This window comes from Felis catus, chromosome C1, assembly GCF_018350175.1.
Source record: "Felis catus isolate Fca126 chromosome C1, F.catus_Fca126_mat1.0, whole genome shotgun sequence".
Taxonomy (NCBI): Eukaryota; Metazoa; Chordata; class Mammalia; order Carnivora; family Felidae; genus Felis; species Felis catus.
In genome coordinates, this window is record NC_058375.1 from 193,519,823 (window position 1) to 193,539,427 (window position 19,605).

Consider the following 19,605-nt stretch of genomic DNA (forward strand, 5'->3'; position numbering starts at 1 on the left):
TTTTTAAGTATTCTCAGTTAGAATTCTACTTAAGAAACAGTGCTTGCAATTTAGGGAGTTTCAAAGTCTGGAACCCCTGCTTTCTGTCCCTGCATCCTGCCGCCTTCAGTGTTCTGCAAAGCCAACAGTCTTTTTCCAGGTCAACAGTTCTGATCCTGATGTTGTTACAAAATAAACCATCAGCCTCTGGATGTATTGGTCAGCAGCTGTTCATTTGCTAATTATTTTAGGACATTAACTGGTTCATGGCCAAATACAGATCCTGATAGATAGACATGGGGGCGGGGCTTTGCAGCCATGATCACTCATCTGATCTTCAGGATGTTTATGAGTGCTGGAGGGACTCATCCAATCCAATGTCATCACTCTGTTCCATGTGATGCTTTCTTTCTCCATCTAAACCTGCAAAAGGGCAGGTCTAGGAGAAAGAGCCCAAGCTTTGCTACAAGGATTCCTGGCTTCCAGGCCAAAATGGCCATTGATGTATCGTGTAAGCCTGATCAAAGCGCCTCTGGAGGCCTGTTTCCTTCCCCATAGTACATGGGTAATGCTGGGATGCTGACCAGCCTTTCTCCAGGTGGGAAACCTCCTTTCCCTCGTCCCCTGGGACCCACCAATCCCCATCCATTCTTTCCTCTTCTTGGAGACCCTGCTCCCTCCATCCCCAGTGCCATTGCCCCAGTTCGGAACCTCATCATTTCCCACCTGAAGTATTACAATACCCTTACAACTGGCCTTCCTTCCTTGATTGTGGCCACCACTCCCTCCTCCACTACTATCTGTTCTTCATAAAAGCTGTGCTATTTTTTTTAATTAAAATATGATCATGTCCTTCTCTGGCTTCCTATTCACTTCACTGGCTTCCTATTAACTTACATGATCATACCTATACTCCTTACCATGTGCCCAGACTTGATTCCCTAATATTCCAGTTACCCCTTTGTTCTGTCTTTGGTCTTCTTTCCCCTTCATGGTAGGATCTACCTCCTACTGTTCACATACCCATTTTCCCCACAGTAAACTCCTTCAGGGCAGAGACTTTTTAAGATCGAATTCCTGTGCCTAGGACTTAGCACGGTGCCTGGTACCTAAAATATACTCGGTAAATAAAAACCCAAGACTAGTCGTTAGCACTTGATTTTAATTAACATTAACAGTTCAGATGAAGAACAGACTAGAATAGTGTTTAATAATCAACTTCTGAAAAATCACATTTTATAGAAGGGAAATAAAACAGGCCAACAGAAGTCCAAAAAAGGTACAGCTTGTATTATTGCACTTGGAAGAAATACACTGCTCAGGGTGGCAGAATACTCAGGCCACACAAGGCTGGGAGGATGAGACAAACACAGGGGACAACCCCCAGGTAGTATTTATTTTGGATTACAAATGCTCCGGTGGCCTCAAAAATATTTAGCTTTTTCCAAACATTCAAGAAGAGCTCATTACAAAAGTGACTGAGGCATCTCTAATGCATTTTAGTCACACCTATGCTCTTCGTCCCAAATTACAGGCAAGTTTAACATAACAGCTCTACCTCCCGTAATGGGACATCTGATACACCAAAACCACCCAGCGCCCGGGCCACGGAGAGTGGGGAAGGGAGTGAATTTTTACTTCACATATGTTTTAGGGAACGATATTATGACTAGAGGTTACCCTTTCAAGCACTCTTCATTTTGGTCATTTGTATGGGAAGATGAGAAAAAGTGACAATGAGTACAAATGAGTATTAAAGTAATTCCTAGGCTACTAGTAGAAAATAAAATTTAAAAAAGTCCCCTGCCACGTTCACGAGGGTGGCCTAACCATATGTGTAAGAAAAAGGCTGTAAACTTATAGAAAAGATACACTCTGGCTTCTAAACAAATTACAAAATTGATTTTACCTTTACCCTTGAGTGTTATACAGGAAAATGTAAACCAGTGGACCTAGTTACCAAAAAAAACACATATCCTCCTTAGGTGAGGGACGGCCTTAAAGTTTGGCCTGAGCTAGTTTTATATTCAAGTTTTCTCCGACTTTGTCCATGAACTCAAACGTATTCAAGTAGTCAGAACGCTGCACGCTAATAAAGGAGGAAAAAGAAAAGAAGGTTAATTAGTTGGTCTGTGATCTGGGAGCAAGTAGAGGAAAAGTCCTAGAAATGCTACGTAGGTGACATTTTATTTATGTCTAGAAGAAAACTATTTAATATTAACAAGCTATAAATGTATGGCTGATGACTGTGCCCAAAGCAGATGGGGCTGACCCAGGCTATAGACAGCAGGCCCGCATGCACCTTCATAGGATGTCTCTTGCCCTGAGTTCTTTGGGGGTGAAACTATCAGAGAGGTTCAGTTCAGACTAATGCTTGGGAGACCGAAATCATCCCACTTGTTATTCCTCTTCTTAAAAATAACAAAACCACTGGCCGCAGTCACTTACTGGATAAGGCATGAGCCTCCTTAAAAAGAATAAAACCTATTCAGGGTACAGCCATGCTTTTATCTACATTCCCACAAATTGTTACATGTCTTGAAAAAAGGTTTAGCGCTCTTATTTTTATCCTTGTCTTACTTAAAAAAAATGTTTATATAAGGAACTGGCTAACATAATCATGCTGATAGGCTACAAAGATGGGGTACCCGCGTGGCTCAGTCAGTTAAGCATCTGACTTTGGCTCAGGTCATGAACTCGCGGTTCGTGAGTTCGAGGCCCGTCTCGAGCCCTGTGCTGACAGCTCAGAGCCGGAGTCTGCTTTGGATTCTGTGCCTCCCTCTCTCTCTGTTCCTCCCCTGGCTCGCACTCTATCCCTCTCTCAAAAATAAAGATTAAAGAAAACAATAGCCTTGGAGGTCCCTTTCTTTCAACCGCCTATACTTTCTTGTTAAATAAAAACGGAACCTTGTCATCCAATAACTGTCAACTAGATCAGAGGTCAGTAAACTGCAGTTTGGCCCATGGACTCAATCCAGGCTGTAGCCTGGTTTTGTACATAGTTTAATTGGAACACTGCCACATCCATTAGCTTTTGTGTCATTGGTGACTGTTTTCCTTCCACAGTGGCAAAGTTCAATAGCTGTATAGTTTTGAAAAGGCTCTATGTTCCACAAAGTCTGAAATGCTTACGGTAGACACTTTACATATAGTTTCTGTTGACCTCTGAACTAGGCAGTAAATAACAATTTGTATACTTCTGAAAAGCACTGATGTTTTTGAGCCCAATAAAGATAAGTGGTAATTCGGCCACGGGGCTCAGGGAATCTCATACTTACTTGGGCAAACCTTTAATACAAGCAGCCAAGTCCTTGGTCATGAAGCCAGCCTCAATGGTCTCAATACAGACTTCTTCCAAAGCCTTTGCAAAGAAGCTGAGCTCTTTATTGTTATCAAGCTTAGCTCTGTGGGCTAATCCTCTGGTCCAGGCAAAAATGGAAGCTAAAAAAGCAAAACAAAACAGCACTCAGACCAGACCAAGAGGGATTCCCAAATGTTTCACAGTTCTCAAAAACAGAACAATTATTTTTTCTTTTTGTTTAGGTGACTGATTCCATTAGATGTTATCCACATAGGCTATAAGTTTTATAAGAATTGGAAATATTTTGGGGTGCCTGGGTGGCTCAATCGGTTAAGCACCCAACTTGAGCTTAGGTAATGATCTTGTGGTTCATGATTTTGAGGCCTGTGTTGGGCTGAGAGACTTGGAGCCTGCTTCGGATTCTGTCTCCCTCTCTCTCTGCCCTCCCCGGCTCGTGCTCAGTCTCCCCATCTCTCTCAAAAATAAGCATTAAAAAAAAAAGAATTGGAAATATTTTACTGAGTAGAAACTTTAAAAAATGCCTGTCTTTTTGTAGAGATGTCTTGGGTTTTGTTAGAGCCTTAAAGCACATTTTCACAGTATGCTTGTAACACTTGAAGCTTAAGGGATTTACTAATTTGGAATAGGTCACAATCTCTTCTCTCTCTTGTCTATGTTGGCCTCCCTTCCTCTTTCCAAGCTGTAATCTCTTTTTAAAGTGCTGCCCTTGAAACCCAGTTAGAAGGATCTATCTGTGTGGCTTTTAGATTCTTAGCCATCTGGGACGTTTCACTGTACCAAAGGAAAAGGAAAATGCTTGCTGACAACATTCTTCTCTGTAATGTACATTCTACCACAAAACAGAAAAGCATATACTACATTGTGTATATTTCAAGAAGCACATTCATGGGCGCCTGGGTGACTCAGTCGGTTAAGTGCCCAGCTCTTGATTTTGGCTCAGGTCAGGTTTGTGAGATTGAGCCCCGTACCGGGCTCTGTCCTGACAGTGTGGATCCTGCTTAGGATTCTCTTCCTCACCCCCACCTCCCCACCTCTCTCTCAAAATAAATAAATTAATTAAAAAAAAAAAATAGAACATTCAAACAACTCTTATTAGAACAGACCCGATGCTTGGTGAGGACTTTATACACAAAGCATTGGGTAGCCAAAAGAACATGTCTGATTTCCTTTAGAGATCTCCACTCTCTGGCTGGAAATCAACGTAGCAGAAAACACTATCTTACCAATGGGATTGGTGGACGTCTCTTGTCCTTTCTGATACATGCGGTAGTGACGTGTTACAGTCCCATGGGCAGCCTCTGCTTCCACTGTCTTGCCATCTGGACAAACCAGCACGCTGGTCATCATGCCAAGGGAGCCATAACCTGTATGCGGCAGAGCGTGAAGTACTGGGTACAAGTGTGGGAAGAACACTGGGTCTCTCGGAGAGGAGAGGTCTCAGCAAAGCAAATAAACACAAGCATGTGTAGTCATCACCGATCCTTCTGCCTTTCAGAAAGACGGTCCCTGCTCCACACCCCAGGATCAGGGAGTCTGGAGGGGCTGCATTTCTTCCTCACTTATCTATCTCAGAAGCACCTGCCCCATGATGGAGAGCTCAGGGTCCACCTGCTTATACCGCACCCTAGTGCTGGGACTTCCTCGCTACTGGGGCTTGATTTTCTTATCTGTAAAATGGGAATAAAAGCACCTCCTTCATCGGGTTGTTGTGCGAATTAGATGAATATACATATATTTGTGAATATATGTGAAAAGACTATATATTAACATTCCTTAGAATAGTACCTGCCACAGAGTAAGAGCTCTCAGTATATTGCTGCTATTCGTATGTGCAGATGCTCTGCCGTTCTGGGAAAATAAAGATTAATGGGATTTGTGTCCTGCCATCTTTCTGCTCAGATTCACTGAGACTGGAAAGAACAGCAGGTTGAAAACAGGATGAGATGATCCAAGCACATCCCTCTTGCCCTTGCTGTCTGTAACAGCCCCACAAACAGTCCTATTCTGTTTGCCACTTTTAAGTCCAGAAAATTGATTTTCCACCTTTTATTCATTTTTTTTTACCCTTGAATTCAAAGAATATTTTTCTCCATTTTTGCTACCTCCCAATAGCCCCTGTAGAGTTAATAATGCAAATGTATCATAGGCTGTTACTTTTGTTTTCTGGCTTGACAGTACATAAATAAACAGTGATTTTGTTTGTTTGTTTTCTTTTAAACTCATCTTTGAGTATCGTTACAAACTTCTGCAAGGGATTAGTAGCTCCTTTCATATCATTGTGTTGGTCTGAGGCTTTAGTAGACTCTCAAATGTTTATTGGCTGGAGAAGGTCAGGAACCATATCCAGAGTGAGTCTGTCGATCTTTAATACTAGGAGACACTGGGGTGCCTGGGTGGTGCAGTCGGTTAAGCGTCCGACTTCAGCCAGGTCACGATCTCGCGGTCTGTGAGTTCGAGCCCCGTGTCGGGCTCTGGGCTGATGGCTCAGAGCCTGGAGCCTGTTTCCGATTCTGTGTCTCCCTCTCTCTCTGCCCCTCCCCCATTCATGCTCTCTCTCTGTCCCAAAAAATAAATAAATGTTGAAAAAAAAAAAATTAAAAAAAAAAAATACTAGGAGACACTCACTACCACTGTCAAAATTGGGGACAAGAAATGGTGTGAGTCCAAAGTAGTTCATACTCTAGAAAAGAATGCACGTGAGGACGGCCCTGCTGCCTTTTGACTGTTCAGCTGCACTGAGGTCACATTTATCTATAGGCTCTGCTCCAGGTATCTCGTCAGTGCATTAATGGACAATACACTTCAGAAATCCTATTCCAAAGTCCTTTGAAATATCTTGACAACATCCCTCCAGAGACACTCTTCGCTGCTACAAGGACATTTAGAAACAGTGGAGATTTGGGTCCCTTTCCAAGAAATCCAAGAAAACAAGGAACAGTTTCCCTTATCCACCGTGGAAGCCTCGTAAAGCACCACTCCTTCCTCTGTGTACTCCGCACAAAGGGTTATGAGGATGTGGAGAAACAGAAGGAGAGTAAAGAGAGTCGTCTAAGTCACTTATCGGACATCAAACTTCTCTTTAACTGGGTTCATCTACTGATTTTCAAACTGGTAGGAGATACTTAACTTTTCATAAGAGAAAAGAAAAAGTAGCACTTCCTGGGGAAAAGCAAACATAATTAAGGTTAACACACCATTTATCAGGGAAGATTCGAGTTTGCCATGGGTAACTGAAATTGCAGGGCAACTTGGTACTGAAGCCATCGGGGCAGAGAGAGTTTCTGCCAGAGAGAGTTTCTGCCGATCTGGCCCTTCCCTCTGGCATGGAGCCCCCGGTTCTTGGAATTTCTGTGAACAGCCCGGGGGCTTCTCTGCTCAATTCCTCGTGTCAGCTGAGAAGATGGAACAGAATGGCCCGCACTGCTAACACTTCGTGATTTTACAAACAATGGGCTGCGAACTAGAGAACTATCCCGCATGACCGACATGATGCAGGCTGAGTTCCACCTCTACTTGGTCCTTCAGCTCCTTACCTTGGGCCACGGAGTCCGACTGCACATCGCCGTCATAGTTCTTACAGGCCCAGATGAAGCCCCCCTCGGATTTCATAGCTTGGGCCACCATGTCATCAATGAGCCTATGCTCATACCAAATATTTTGGGCTTCGAATTGGGATTTGTACTGCCTAAGAAGCAAGAGAGAAAAGGGAATGAAAAAGGAACTGGTTTTGGTAGGGACAGCACCTGCTTCTCCGAAGGGGGTGGGGATGGGGCTAGAAGCAGCATTTTTTAGTGGCAGCAGCACAGACTTGAGAAGCTGATAGACCTAAGCTCAAATCCTGCCCATTTTCTAGCTGTGATCCCCCAAGCCCCCTGCCTGTCAGAGCAATTTCACCTCCTTTGCAGAGATGTGAGAATGTCCCCAGCATTATTTTTAGTTTTCACTACACTGCTGATCAGATTCTAGAGACATAGCTTACTTTAAGAATGTAATAATGTATCTCTCGGGAAACTAGGACAGCTCCTGGAGTCGGTATGGATGGGTAGCAGAAGAGGAATTAAGATGTCTTAAGAAAGATACCTAAAATCCAAGCCCTGGCCCCAACACGTGCACCTGAAAGGGAATTGTGCCATCTTAAAAGTGAACACATGCTCCCGTGTTGTTGAACCTGAAGCTGTTATAAAAATAGACTTGAGTTCAAATAGCCCCCGCAGAGTTCTAAATCACAACAGGCTTCAGAAAGAGTGAAAATGTGCCCAACTTAGAAACTCGTATGTTTGAAAAATCAGAATTTTCTTTCTTTCTTTTTTTTAAAGATTTTATTTTTGAGTAATCTCTACACCCAACATGGAGATTGAACTCAATCCTGAGTTCAAGAGTTGCATGCTCCACCAACTGAGCCAGCCAGGTGCCCTGAAAAATTAGAACTTTCTATCAGTCACAGGGCACCTGCATTCAAATATTAAACAATTCTGGCTCTGAAAAAAATAAACGTGGGACCCTTATTTGAAAACATTTACCTTGTAAAAGCAACTCAGAAGTGCTTGTTTCATGTCTGTTAAATCTTAGTTTTGCCCTTAACTTTATGAGACAGAGATGGTCTTCATTCCATTTGTCCCAGAATCAAAGGGATAAGGATGCAAATTCTATACTACAAATGCCAGCTTATTGTAGAAAAAGGAAAAAAGGAAAGAACTGTAGTTACTTGTCATATATTTCCTGAAAGATGTCTTTAAAACGTCCATCATATTTCTTCAGAATAGTGTTTTTGGTGCTCAGATACAAAGGCCAACTCTTAGACAGAGCCATCTGGAAAGAACTGTGTGCAAAATCTTCAATCGACTTATCTTGATTGTACATCCCCATGGCAACACCACCACCTTCTGTTGGGGGGACACCAATGAGAGGAGAAAGGAGAAGGGTAAATGGGGTAGAGTTGTAACAAGTCCAAATCCACCTACCACCACCCAAGCACCCAATCCCCAGCTCCCGTGTCTGGGCCCAGGCTTCCAAAAGTCCCAGCCAGGCTTCAAACGTGAATATTCCATGAGTTCCTGGGGCAAGTGATTGGAACAAAGTCACCTCTCAGTAAGGACATTCTAACTTGTTTTGAAAGGGCAATAGAAGAGAGAAAAACATGGTCTATAGGATCCTGAAGATATCAAGATACGAAAAACTACTGATATGAACCAGAAATACACTCAAGAGGGGGTGAATATCTAGGCTTTCACACTTTTATTATTTTTTTAAGTTTATTTATTTTGAGAGAGAGAGAGAGGGAGCACGAGCAGGGGAGGGACAGAGAGAGAGAGAGAGAGAGAGAGAGAGAGAGAGAATCCCAAGCACTGATAGTGCAGAGCCTGATGCAGGGCTGAAACTCACAAACCGTGAGATCATGACCTGGACCGAAATCAAGGGTCAGATGCTTAACTGACTGAGCCATCCGGGTGCCCCTGCGTTTCACAATTTTAAAATTTCATGTGTTTTAAACTCTAAGTGTGTGCTCCATCCTCAGCCATTGAAAAAAATTTGCATTTCAAATACTGAATGAGAATTCTCATAATTTCCTGGAGGACACTGAAGATTCATACCCCACTGGCAGAAATAATTATGTTACATGTAACCACTAGTGTTTCACAACTCTTTATTAGTTGAACTCTGTAATTACCAGAAAGTTAGAACTTGAATCTGTGCCACTGCCCAGGGCCAATTTAGCCTCAAAATGTGCAAGGCCAAATCCTGCAGGACTAGATTCTATTAAAATGATATTATTTAGAGGAGGCAACAAGAACACAGGCTAAGTAGGCTTTGAGCTTTTGTTTGTGTGAGTGCTTTCAACAACTTCAATAGTGGAGAAAGAGGGTTCTCTGTTCTTTCAGCAAACTTTGGGTGGCATTTGCCATAACGAACCTTTGAGACAGCAGGTGGGCAAGAAAAGGCAAAAGACAAACGTTCACTTAAACTGAATAAATACGCGGACCAAGAAGAAAATTCAGCACATGTATAACGCAACCATTTTCAATACAAACCCTACCAGAGCAAACGGCAGATTACATGACAGGTGACATGGGATTATTAGTGTCTGATTCATACAATTTATGCACAACAGATTCCTGCCAACCTTCCCTCCATGCTTTAAGAGAAGTGCAAGTATCTACCTGTCTTTGCCCACATGCGTTTCCAATTAAGTGGCTAGTCTCTCTTGTGTCTTTATTCCACACCGTGGGAAGGCACGGAAGTCAATTACTTCTCCATGCTAGATTTTGGGTCCTATAGAAATGTTGTAGATTCCAGGTTGTATTTTTGGCAGCCACGTAACTAAGTTTTAAGAAACAGCAATGACATTGTCTAAATGATCTGTAAAAAATTAAAAGAGGGAGCTCGCGACGGACCTACCTTCAAAGTTATGTACCAGGTATGTCATTTTTTTGGATCCATCACTTGACGTGTAGGTTATCTCTACTTTTCCAGGCCCAGGAACAACAAAATCAGTGGCTCTATACTGTGAAGGGGGTGGAAAAGGTATAAAGAAAATAAAATAGCCTTTCAAGAATTATAAGAAAAACAAAAATCACAGAATACAGAGCTGGAAGATACCTGGACAAAAAGGGCAGTGTGGCTCAACCTTCATATATTTGAGAGATGGGAAAAAAAAGGTCCAGAGCTTTCCCAAAGCAAGTTAATCCTAGCGTACGTTGAAAACCAGTATTTATTGGCTGCCTACCATGTACAGGGCAGTTTTCTGAGCATTGATAAAAAGAGGAGAATAACATCAAGCATTTTCTCTTAGGAAGCTTATAACCCAATAAAGACATACGAAAGTGAGAAGCAACATAAGAGCTTTCAAATGGCAGAAAAGGGACTTAGATAAGAAATGCAACACGATGACAGAGAGAAAGAAATGACCATGACCTGGAGGTCACACCCACAGGGGGGTGACAGCACACCAGCTACAACATTGATAGTGGTGAGACACAGCTAATGCTTTGTCCTCACTGACAGGCGCTTTAAGTGACTGACTACAATCATCTCATTTCATCTGAGTATTACATTGGTCCTACAAGGAAGGAACTGTGATATGGTAGAGAGAACACATCTAACACATCTAGGGTCTAAAGACTTGGGATCCGATCCTTAGACCCACAGGACTCAGTCTACTTTAATTCATGGCTGTTATTACTACCAACACCAGTCCAGGATTTATCCAAAAGCAGCAGTGATTGCGGAAGTAGCTGCGACACTTTGGTGGCCCTTAGGAAAGGACCTTACGAGGACAGTCATCTTGGCTCACCAGAGTGAGCTACTCTAGGGAAACACGTGCCCAGCCCATACTGGGCATCTGTCAACTTTTGCTGCACTGTACCCACTTTGATGATTTAAATTAGAATAGTTTCACAGTCAGGTACCAGTCAACCCTACTTACTTACGTTTGTATAGAGTAACACTGACGACGGCTGGTAGAAGAGCTGTAAATATCTTTACTACTGAGAGTGTGTTTCTGCCACGTTAAGTCCTTCCCTATGGGTGGTCATTTATTCCCATGTCTCAAAAGGAAGACATGGAGGCACCAAAGCACCACGGATACTTTGTAGAGGTTTATGTACAGTTAAATGATTAGGGTTGAATCAACCTGAGGCTTAGAATTTTCAATCTGGACTTTAATAGAGAATGACCATTCTTCCAAGTGACTGATACCAAAACAATTCAGACAGGCGGGAGGAGGGGGATGGGGGAGATGAAAAAGACACCGCTGCGCTCAGAAGAACTTAAGAGCAGTATTCCCAGGATTGGTGAGTTTGTAGCGCTGCGGTCTACATTTTCTCTCCAGGGCCTCCAGGAGGGACCTGTGAAAGGTTTGGCCAGGACGAAGGGGTAGTTTGAACCACAGGGTGGAGCAGAGTGAACTGACCCTCAAGGACTGACCCAGTGACTCTGTCCCCAGGAACAGAGTGGTCAGCCCTGGCCACACTGCTTTTGAGGATGGCTATGTCGAAGCCTCTGGATCTCAGTGTTCGAGGTTCTTGTTTGAAAGGCTCTTTCAAGACATAAGCTGTGCCTGCTTCGGCAGTACGTATACTAAAATTGGAACGATACGGAGAAGATTAGCACGGCCCCTGCGCGAGGATGACACACAAATTCATGAAGCTTCCGTATTTTTACAGAGAGTTTCTGGAGGGGATGGGCTAAATGGGTGAGGGGCACTAAGGAATCGACTCCTGAAATCATTGTTGCACGATATGCTAACTAATTGGATGTAAATTTAAAACAACAACATAAATAAATAAAACTAAAAAAATAAAAAGACATTAAGCTGCTTTTTATGAAAGACTGAAACCTCTCTTTCAGCACCGTGTTTGTTCAGTTGGCAATTTTTCTGTTTAACTTGGCAATGAGCCGACTTGTGTGAAAGTACAGAAACTATACTTTTTTTGTCCCCCATGTAGGAAAAGGAATATTTTAAAGAGAATGCTTTCAACTACTGCATCAGTTTTTCTTTTTACGTATAAAGTCATGTTCAGTACAATCTTTGGTGGTTCTCAACCCTGCCTGCCTTCTGGAATCGCCTGGGAGCTTTAAAATGCCTGAAGCCCATGGAATTCTGATTCAGTTGGTGTAGGGTAAAACTCATGCACTGGAATTAAAACAAAAAAACCACATTTGTTTAAAAAGCAAAACAAAATGAAAACTGAAAAACCCTATGCTTATTGCATAGCCAGGGCGAAGAGCCACTAAACTGGTTGAACCATGGGAAAGGACACAAAAATGGCAATGTAATACAGTTTAAGTGCAAAAACAGATACAGAAAGAAAAAAACCCATCTGAAAAAAAAATCACTTGTGTTGACACAGGTACCTATCTGTAAGTTTATCTATATTTAGGTATACCTAAATATGCCTAAATATACAGATATACACATACACATTTCTCAATTTGGCATCTCGCTTAAAGGGACTAGACACCAAAAGAATAAAACAGAAAATCAGAACTTCTAGGCAGCCACAGGTCATGAAAAAAAAAAAAGCATGGAAAACCAAATCATGCCAACACGACTTACTTGATCCCCATAAGCATGACGACCTATGATGATAGGTTTTACCCAACCGCTCACAAGACGGGGGATATTTTTGCAGATGATAGCTTCCCTGAAGACAGTGCCGCCCAGAATATTTCGGATGGTGCCATTTGGTGACTTCCACATTTGCTTCAACTTGAACTCCTCAACCCTCTTCTCATCGGGGGTGATGGTAGCACATTTGACACCAACGTTGTACTTCTTTATAGCTTCTGCAGCATCCTTGGTGACCTGGTCACCGGTGGCATCGCGATTCTCTATGCCTAAATCATAGCTGGGAGGGAAAAACCGTGAAGTGTAACTCTCCAGGCAAACTGATGAGTGATGGAGGTACTATTGGTCTAAGGTAACTCATTAGTTACCATTCTATCACCACGCACCATTCTATGTATGGTGATGGCACGCGGAGCCTGCCCCGCAGAACGTGATGGCTCAAAACACACCCAAATCTGCCAACCTTTAGGGTCAGTGCACCCTGGACACAGAAGATGGTTGTCAACCAAACAAAGCACAAAGAGAGGCTAAGACCCTGGGCCTCACCTGCCTGTGGTGTGGGAAGACGTCTAGAAGGCACCTGAATAGAAACCATTGTGCTCTGGCCCTTTGTGTGCTCTTTACCATAAAGAGGCAATAATAGCACAGGAGCAGACTTCCTTCCATAAAATTAGCATAAAAACAGAAGCCTAAGCACCTTATTTTTTCCTTGGTAAATATCGTGTGTAAAAATAAAGGGGTCAGAGGGTTTAAAGGATTTTTTGTATTCAAGTGCTGGGAGCTATACATGTGACAGCTCACTCAGAGAGTTATAGCTTAATATACACCAACTCCCAGTCCACAGGTTATTCAGAACTGGAAAGAGTGCTGATTGTTCATCAGGCACAGAGAACAATTAAAGGCTTATCTAAAGTATGAAACAGTATGTCAAAAACAGGAGAGACAAAACGGTGACATAACATAACAACTCGTGTTGTTTTCTGAGGCTTTAAAAACGTTTTTCAGCTTTCAGAACTTGTGAAACCATTAACACTTTGTTTTTCAGTTCCTTTTAGTTTTTGTTTTCCTTTCCTTAGCTATCCCAACTTACAGTGTAAACGCCAAGGTAGCAATCTTAAGGTATTTCCAAATAAAAATTATTCCAAACTGCTTTGACCTTGGGTAATTCACGGAAGTCTAACAAATCCATGGACTCTCTTATCTTCTGGCATAGGAAATGCTGAATGTTTACAAATGTCTAATCCTAACTCAACTAGGGACTGCAGTCAGCACTTTTCATGTTCATAGGAACCATTTTTCATCAGCAGCATCTACCAGCAAAGTAGTGGGATTTTTGCTTCTCTTTTAATATTTCTAACAGAAAAGAATGAGTAAGTGGTCTGGACCCCTGTATAGCCTGCAGAAAACAAAACAAACAAATCACTCCACTCCCCTCAAAAAGAACCCATGATGTAATAATAATAGCAATTTTGAAACAACTTAAAACTTGTTTGAGCCTCCCAAAATTCTTTACTCTGCAAATAGTCACTGTTCTCCTTCTAGGCATAATGACTGTCCTCAAAAAAACTTTTTTATAATGTTTATTCATTTTTGAGAGATGGAGAGAGACAGAGTATGAGTGGGGGAGGAGCAGAGAGAGAGGGAGACACAGAATTCGAAGCAGGTTCCAGGCTCTGAGCTGTCAGCAGAGAGCCTGATGCAGGGCTCGAACCCATGAATCGCTAGATCTGAGCTGAAGTCGGATGCTTAACCAACTGAGCCACCCAGGCGCCCCCATAATGACTGTCCTTTAAAAGTCCTTATGCCCCTAAGGCTAATGAGGCTTAAAGCTTCTTTGCAGCTATTATACAATTTGCAAGAACTCTGCAAATTCACTTATTGCCATGTCAAGTCCTGAAACAGGAGAGTGCTCATAAAATGCTTCTTTAACCCACTTGGATGATGTTTTTTATGCTTCATTTCCTGTATGCTTGGTGGACCTCTGCAGGCATTTGCTTCTTCTCATGGTTGCAATATAGACCTTATCAACGGCTGAGGCTTAGAATAATTAAAAAGGGTGTCTAGTGACACCACATGAATGAAGTATCTACACCTAAGCAAACAACAGGTCCTCAGGATACAGGCTTATGAATAATTCCGGGTCAACGCAAACACACTTAGAAGTGCCAGCAGTCCGGCTGAACTGTGTCGGTCAACATTTTGCCATGCCAGGCTTCAGCCACGGCCCCGTTGGAAAAATTCTGTCTCTACCTTGTTCAAATGCACACAGAGCATGAGCAAGGTTATGAAAATCACAGGGAACAAAGCAGAAAGAATTCCACAGAGACTTTCATGCCTATTTCCAAACATGGTAAAGACAGGGCAAAGGCTCAAATCTTTAGAACACGAAAGGTTTAAGGGATTGTCTACTGAAAGGTGGGGGTTGTGTTAGATAATTTCAAGGGTTCTTTCTGTGCTACAGTTGTGTGAAAAGGGCAAGAGCCAAGGAATGAACAGGGGGAGAGGTCCACTGACTAGTTAAGCAGAGTGATAGAAAACAGCGATAGAAAGGACAAAACTGTGTGAACTACATTTACTTTACTGTTCAGTAGAGAATGTACCTCTATTATTTTCCCTTCCACTGATACCTTGTGCTACTCTTAACCACTGATTTATATAAATAGAAGAGGCTTAGAAAGAGCTGAGAATCTTTGTTCCCACCACAATTCTCTTCTGTGGAACAATGACAAGTCCAGTTTTTCTAGCAATATGTTAAAATTAAAACAGAAGATTCACGCATAGGCATCCCTCCCTCAAAAGTTTTATTCCTAAGATACAGCGCTAGCTCTGTGAAACAGCTAGTTATATCCTGAAATCACTTAGATTATGTTTTCTGAGCTTGCTGCTTAGAAGACTGATTCATTTACCTGTGTAGGTCCAGTTCCACGTAGGGAAAAATGAGTTTTTCTTTAATCAACTCCCAAATGATTCGTGTCATTTCATCTCCTTGCATCTCTACCACAGAACCGCCACGGATTTTTTGAGACATTTTGACTTCAAGAAACCTCTCAGAAGAACAAAAGATAGGACACAGGTCTTCTCGTTTATTTCACTATAGTATAAAAACAAATTCAAACATTTTGGTGACTCCTAAACACGAAACCGCATAAAAAACTAATAACAATATATTTACCATTAGAATTCAGCACGTTCTCTGTAAAAAGCACTGTTATGTGCTTCGTGTGTGGTTTCTGAGCCAGCCCTCACAACCCTGTAAGCTGGAAATTATTTTCCCACTTTGACAGAAGGAAAATAACTTTCTCAAGGCCGTCCCACTAGAGCGTGGGGGAACCAGATTCTAACATGTCCTTAATGATGTAATCATCACTCCTGATGGGTCATCTTATAAAATGAGATTATTTCTGCAATACCATGTTTATTTGAATCCTTCTATCCAACTTCTCATTTTACTGTACCCTCAAAATGAGCAAAATGATAGGTGCTATTATTTCCCCTCCTTTAAGAGGCTGTTTTATTTAAAAACAAAACAAAACAGGGGCACTTGGGTGGCTCAGTTGGTTGAGTGTCTGACTCTTGATTTTGGCTCAGGTCATGATCTCATAGTTTGTGGGATCAAGTTCCATGTCGGGCTCTGTGCTGACAGTGCAGAACCTGCTTGGGATTCTCTGTCTCTCTCTCTCTCTCTCTGCCCCTCCCCTGCTCATGCTCTCTCTTGCTCTCAAACAAATAAAGACACATTAAAACAAACCAACCAAAATAAAACAACTATGATTGAAGGGATTCAATGAGTTCTTTAAACCACATTTAAGACTAAAATATGAAAAATTTCTGGTGGAATTATGTTTTCCTAGAGACAAAATGGATATTGGGGATGTCACACTAAATACAGAAGTGATTTCTCAATTCAGAAAAATCTGTATATAGAAGGGCTGCTGCCCAGGACCCAAGCATGTCCTGTCCTGTTCCTCAGTATCCTAACTCCTGGACTGTTCCTAGGCAAATGTAAGCTGCCAGAAGGTGGGACAGAGAAATGGAAATTTTCCAGGAAGAGAGGTCTTCCTGGGATGTGAGGGTAGCAAATGGAAATTAATCTGATTCCCAGAAGGAACAGGGTACACCCTCTGGAAGAAGTCAAACTATGAGGCTTAACGGAAAACCGTGTCCTGGGTGTGTTTCCAGAGAGGAGGAGGGGCCCTGAGTCCACTGCAGGTAGGTATCTGTTCCCTTTCATGATGCTCTAATGGAAACTCTTTCCCCAGGACAATATAACTGAAAATTGCTTTTTTTTTTTTTTTTTCAACGTTTATTTATTTTTGGGACAGAGAGAGACAGAGCATGAACGGGGGAGGGGCAGAGAGAGAGGGAGACACAGCATCAGAAACAGGCTCCAGGCTCTGAGCCATCAGCCCAGAGCCCGACGCGGGGCTCGAACTCACAGACCGCGAGATCGTGACCTGGCTGAAGTCGGACGCTTAACCGACTGCGCCACCCAGGCGCCCCTGAAAATTGCTTTTATCCTCTGAAGTTATCAATAAGACTGAGGCCTGAGAACTATTTTAAGCAACTATTAGGTAAGGGGCTTATAAGTGGTATCACTTGACAAAGTTGAACTGAAGTAATTTGACATTTTTTTTTTTTAAGTTTCTTTATTTTTGAGAGAGAGAAAGCACAAGTAGGGGAGGGGCAGAGAGAGAGAGAGAGAGAGAGAGAGAGAATATCCCAAGCAGGCTCCACATTGCCAGCATGTAATTTACAAGTGTAATTTACAGTGGAGCTTTATATGATTCAGTCATGCTGAGCCCACTGTCACATCTGTCCTTGTATTTAAAACAAAACAAAACAAGAGGCAGGAAACTTATCTTAGTCTTGATACAGCTCCATGGCCACATTCCTACATAATATTATATAAGAGTTATGACTTGGCTATTTTTTCTTAATGGCAAATACAACTGATAGGTCATATAGCATCCTTGAAATTTTGATACTGAGTAATTGCATTTTTAGAACTACTTCCTTCTCAGTCAAAACAAACATTTACTGCAGTAATTTTTCTGTATCTTATAATGCATAACTGAAACATTTCAGGAGTTCCTCACATTATCCATTAAAATTTTACCATGTCCTAACTAAAAAAGTAAAGTCTTTTTGGGGTGCCTGCGTGGCTCAGTAGGTTAAGTGTCCAACTCTTGATTTCAGCCCAGGTCATGATCTCATGGTTTGTGAGTTCCAGTCCCACATCAGGCTCTGCACTGACTGTGTGGAGCCTGCTTGGGGTTCTCTCTTTCTCTCTCTCAAAATAAATACATAAACTTAAAAAAAAAAAAGGTAAAGTTTTTTTTGTAGACCATTGTTTCTTTCAAGGTCGGATATTATTTCTTTTAGACTTAAATTCCATGGGGGTAGGCTTCAGGCCCCACTGAATTCATTTCTCTAACCCTTGCTCCCCAGATTCTCCCTCTCCACCCAAACCCGGACTTCAGAAGGAAGGACTTTTCCAACAGGCCAGTTTAGTGACTCTGAAAGCAGCTGAATTCCCATCTCCTGACACACTTGTGTAATTGCACAAGATACACCTGGACTAATACAGAGTAGTTTAAGGAGAAAGTTGCTTGAGCTTAATTTTCTTTTCATCAACCCCAAATTTTTAGCCACATTGTTTTTAAAAAGCAGAGTTCATGAACTACAATAATTTCTCGGCCAAAAATAGTCTCTTGCAGAGAAGAGCTGCGCTGAAAGAAACAAGGAAGCAGTTGCAGTTTGTTGTTGGAAATATCCCTGACTCATTCCCTTGCAGTGCCTCCACCTACTCAAGACCTCCAGGACCAATTAAATGCAGCATTGTCACATCAAGAAGTACAGAAGGGGAGAAAGTACTAATTCTCACCTTTACAACTTCTAATCACCCCAACTTCCTTCAATCTTGCAGACTCAGATGAGTGCAGTTTATTTCCTAAAACAAAACAAAAGAGGAATAGAAAAACTTAACGATCAAAATACGCCTGTCAGGAGGACTTAGCTGTTTTTAATACCGGCCAGACAGCCCAGTTTATCTGGTTTAAAGTACAGAGCTGAGTGTACCCAGTGGACCAAAGGCCAGTTTTAGGTGCGCGGGCACCTACCAAATAAAGGTTAAGAGCGCACAAATATCTCTGCCTGCCCACACACTGGAGGGCACGTCAGTGGGCGCGTCCCGGGTTCGTCGTCCGTTAGCTGGTCTTGGGGTTTGCACGTCCTTAGGTGACGCTGTGACCAGCGGGCTCTAGGCCTGCATGCGTCCTTGTGGCCGTTGTGCAAGAGGGCTGCAACCACGCTTGCTCCGCTCCTCTCTCCAGGTCTGCAAGCCCACCCCTTCCTTCTGCTGCGCAGGAACCTTTAAACCTCTGGCGCCAGGAGCATGCCGGGGGAACTGGAGATCCGCTTGGGGGCGGAGGGGTCTCCTCCACCTCCACTCCACCCCCTCCACGCCCCCGAGAGGACGCTTCCACTCTACCGCACTGCTAGTTCCAGCCACCTGAGTTCGCTGCACACGCCCAAGTCCGTGGCTTCCACCTTTCTTTGCATGCAGCTCCCCACTGCCGCACGTTTTCTTCTCCCTAAACCCAAAACTTAGTCTTCCACGCATACTGGCATTCTCCCACCGCTCGATTTTCCTTCCTGCATGCAAACCCGACCTTCTATGTGTCACTGCAAGCAACTCTGTGCCGCTCAATTTCACCTTTCCGAGACCAAGAGCGGGCCTTCTCCACATTCTGGCATCTAGGACCTTCTTCCCCACGTCTCTTTCCCATACACAGGGATCCAGCACCTTCCTCCTCCCCACGTCTCTTTCCCACTCCCAGCCTGGATTTTCCCCGCTTCCTTTCGACCAGGGCTCGCCGCTAAATTTCTCCCTCCAGACCCAAGATCTGAGCTTTCTTCCTTTTTTCCCCCCTCCAGCTATTGGCGGGCTCTGAGCCTCCCCGCAAAAGCCAGGGGCCCGAGCTGCCCCTCGAGGTCTGCGGTTACCTGCAGGAGAAGGTACGCGGGAGATAAGCCGGGGGCGCCACAGCTACTCACACGTTGAAGCTCACAAGGGTCTACACTGGTAATGCCAGCTGGGCCCCAGCTGTTTCGGCTTCTGACACCGCCTCCGCACCAACCCAGGAGGCGGCCAACAGGGCGGAGCCTTGGCACGGACACGCTTTTGTCTCCTCCCAGGCCCGCCCCCTCAGCCCACCCTCCCGGAGCCCCGCCCCCT

At 43.2% G+C, this 19,605-nt stretch overlaps 1 protein-coding gene and 1 non-coding gene across 4 annotated transcripts; one reads left to right on the plus strand and one right to left on the minus strand.

The window, feature by feature from the left end:
- Nucleotides 1-1,121: 1,121 nt before the first annotated feature.
- On the minus strand, nucleotides 1,122-19,559 carry IDH1 (isocitrate dehydrogenase (NADP(+)) 1). 3 transcript variants are annotated; one of them, XM_006935516.5, is made up of 10 exons: nucleotides 19,425-19,559; nucleotides 18,253-18,318; nucleotides 15,275-15,459; nucleotides 12,357-12,648; nucleotides 9,698-9,803; nucleotides 8,007-8,184; nucleotides 6,835-6,986; nucleotides 4,525-4,665; nucleotides 3,258-3,420; nucleotides 1,122-2,068 (listed from the first exon to the last, which is right to left on the minus strand). In XM_006935516.5, the coding sequence occupies exons 3-10, from the start codon at nucleotides 15,394-15,396 to the stop codon at nucleotides 1,978-1,980; spliced, it is 1,245 nt and encodes a 414-aa protein (XP_006935578.2). In that variant the 5' UTR covers nucleotides 15,397-15,459; nucleotides 18,253-18,318; nucleotides 19,425-19,559; the 3' UTR covers nucleotides 1,122-1,977. The 3 variants fall into 3 exon arrangements, with proteins under 3 accessions (XP_006935578.2, XP_006935577.2, XP_006935579.2); XM_006935515.5 differs by having other exon boundaries at nucleotides 19,374-19,535; XM_006935517.4 differs by lacking the exon at nucleotides 19,425-19,559 and adding an exon at nucleotides 18,488-18,629.
- LOC111562040 lies at nucleotides 11,356-11,460 on the plus strand. The gene has a single exon (XR_002745100.1). It is a non-coding gene; the product is annotated as a U6 spliceosomal RNA (small nuclear RNA).
- Nucleotides 19,560-19,605: the final 46 nt, after the last annotated feature.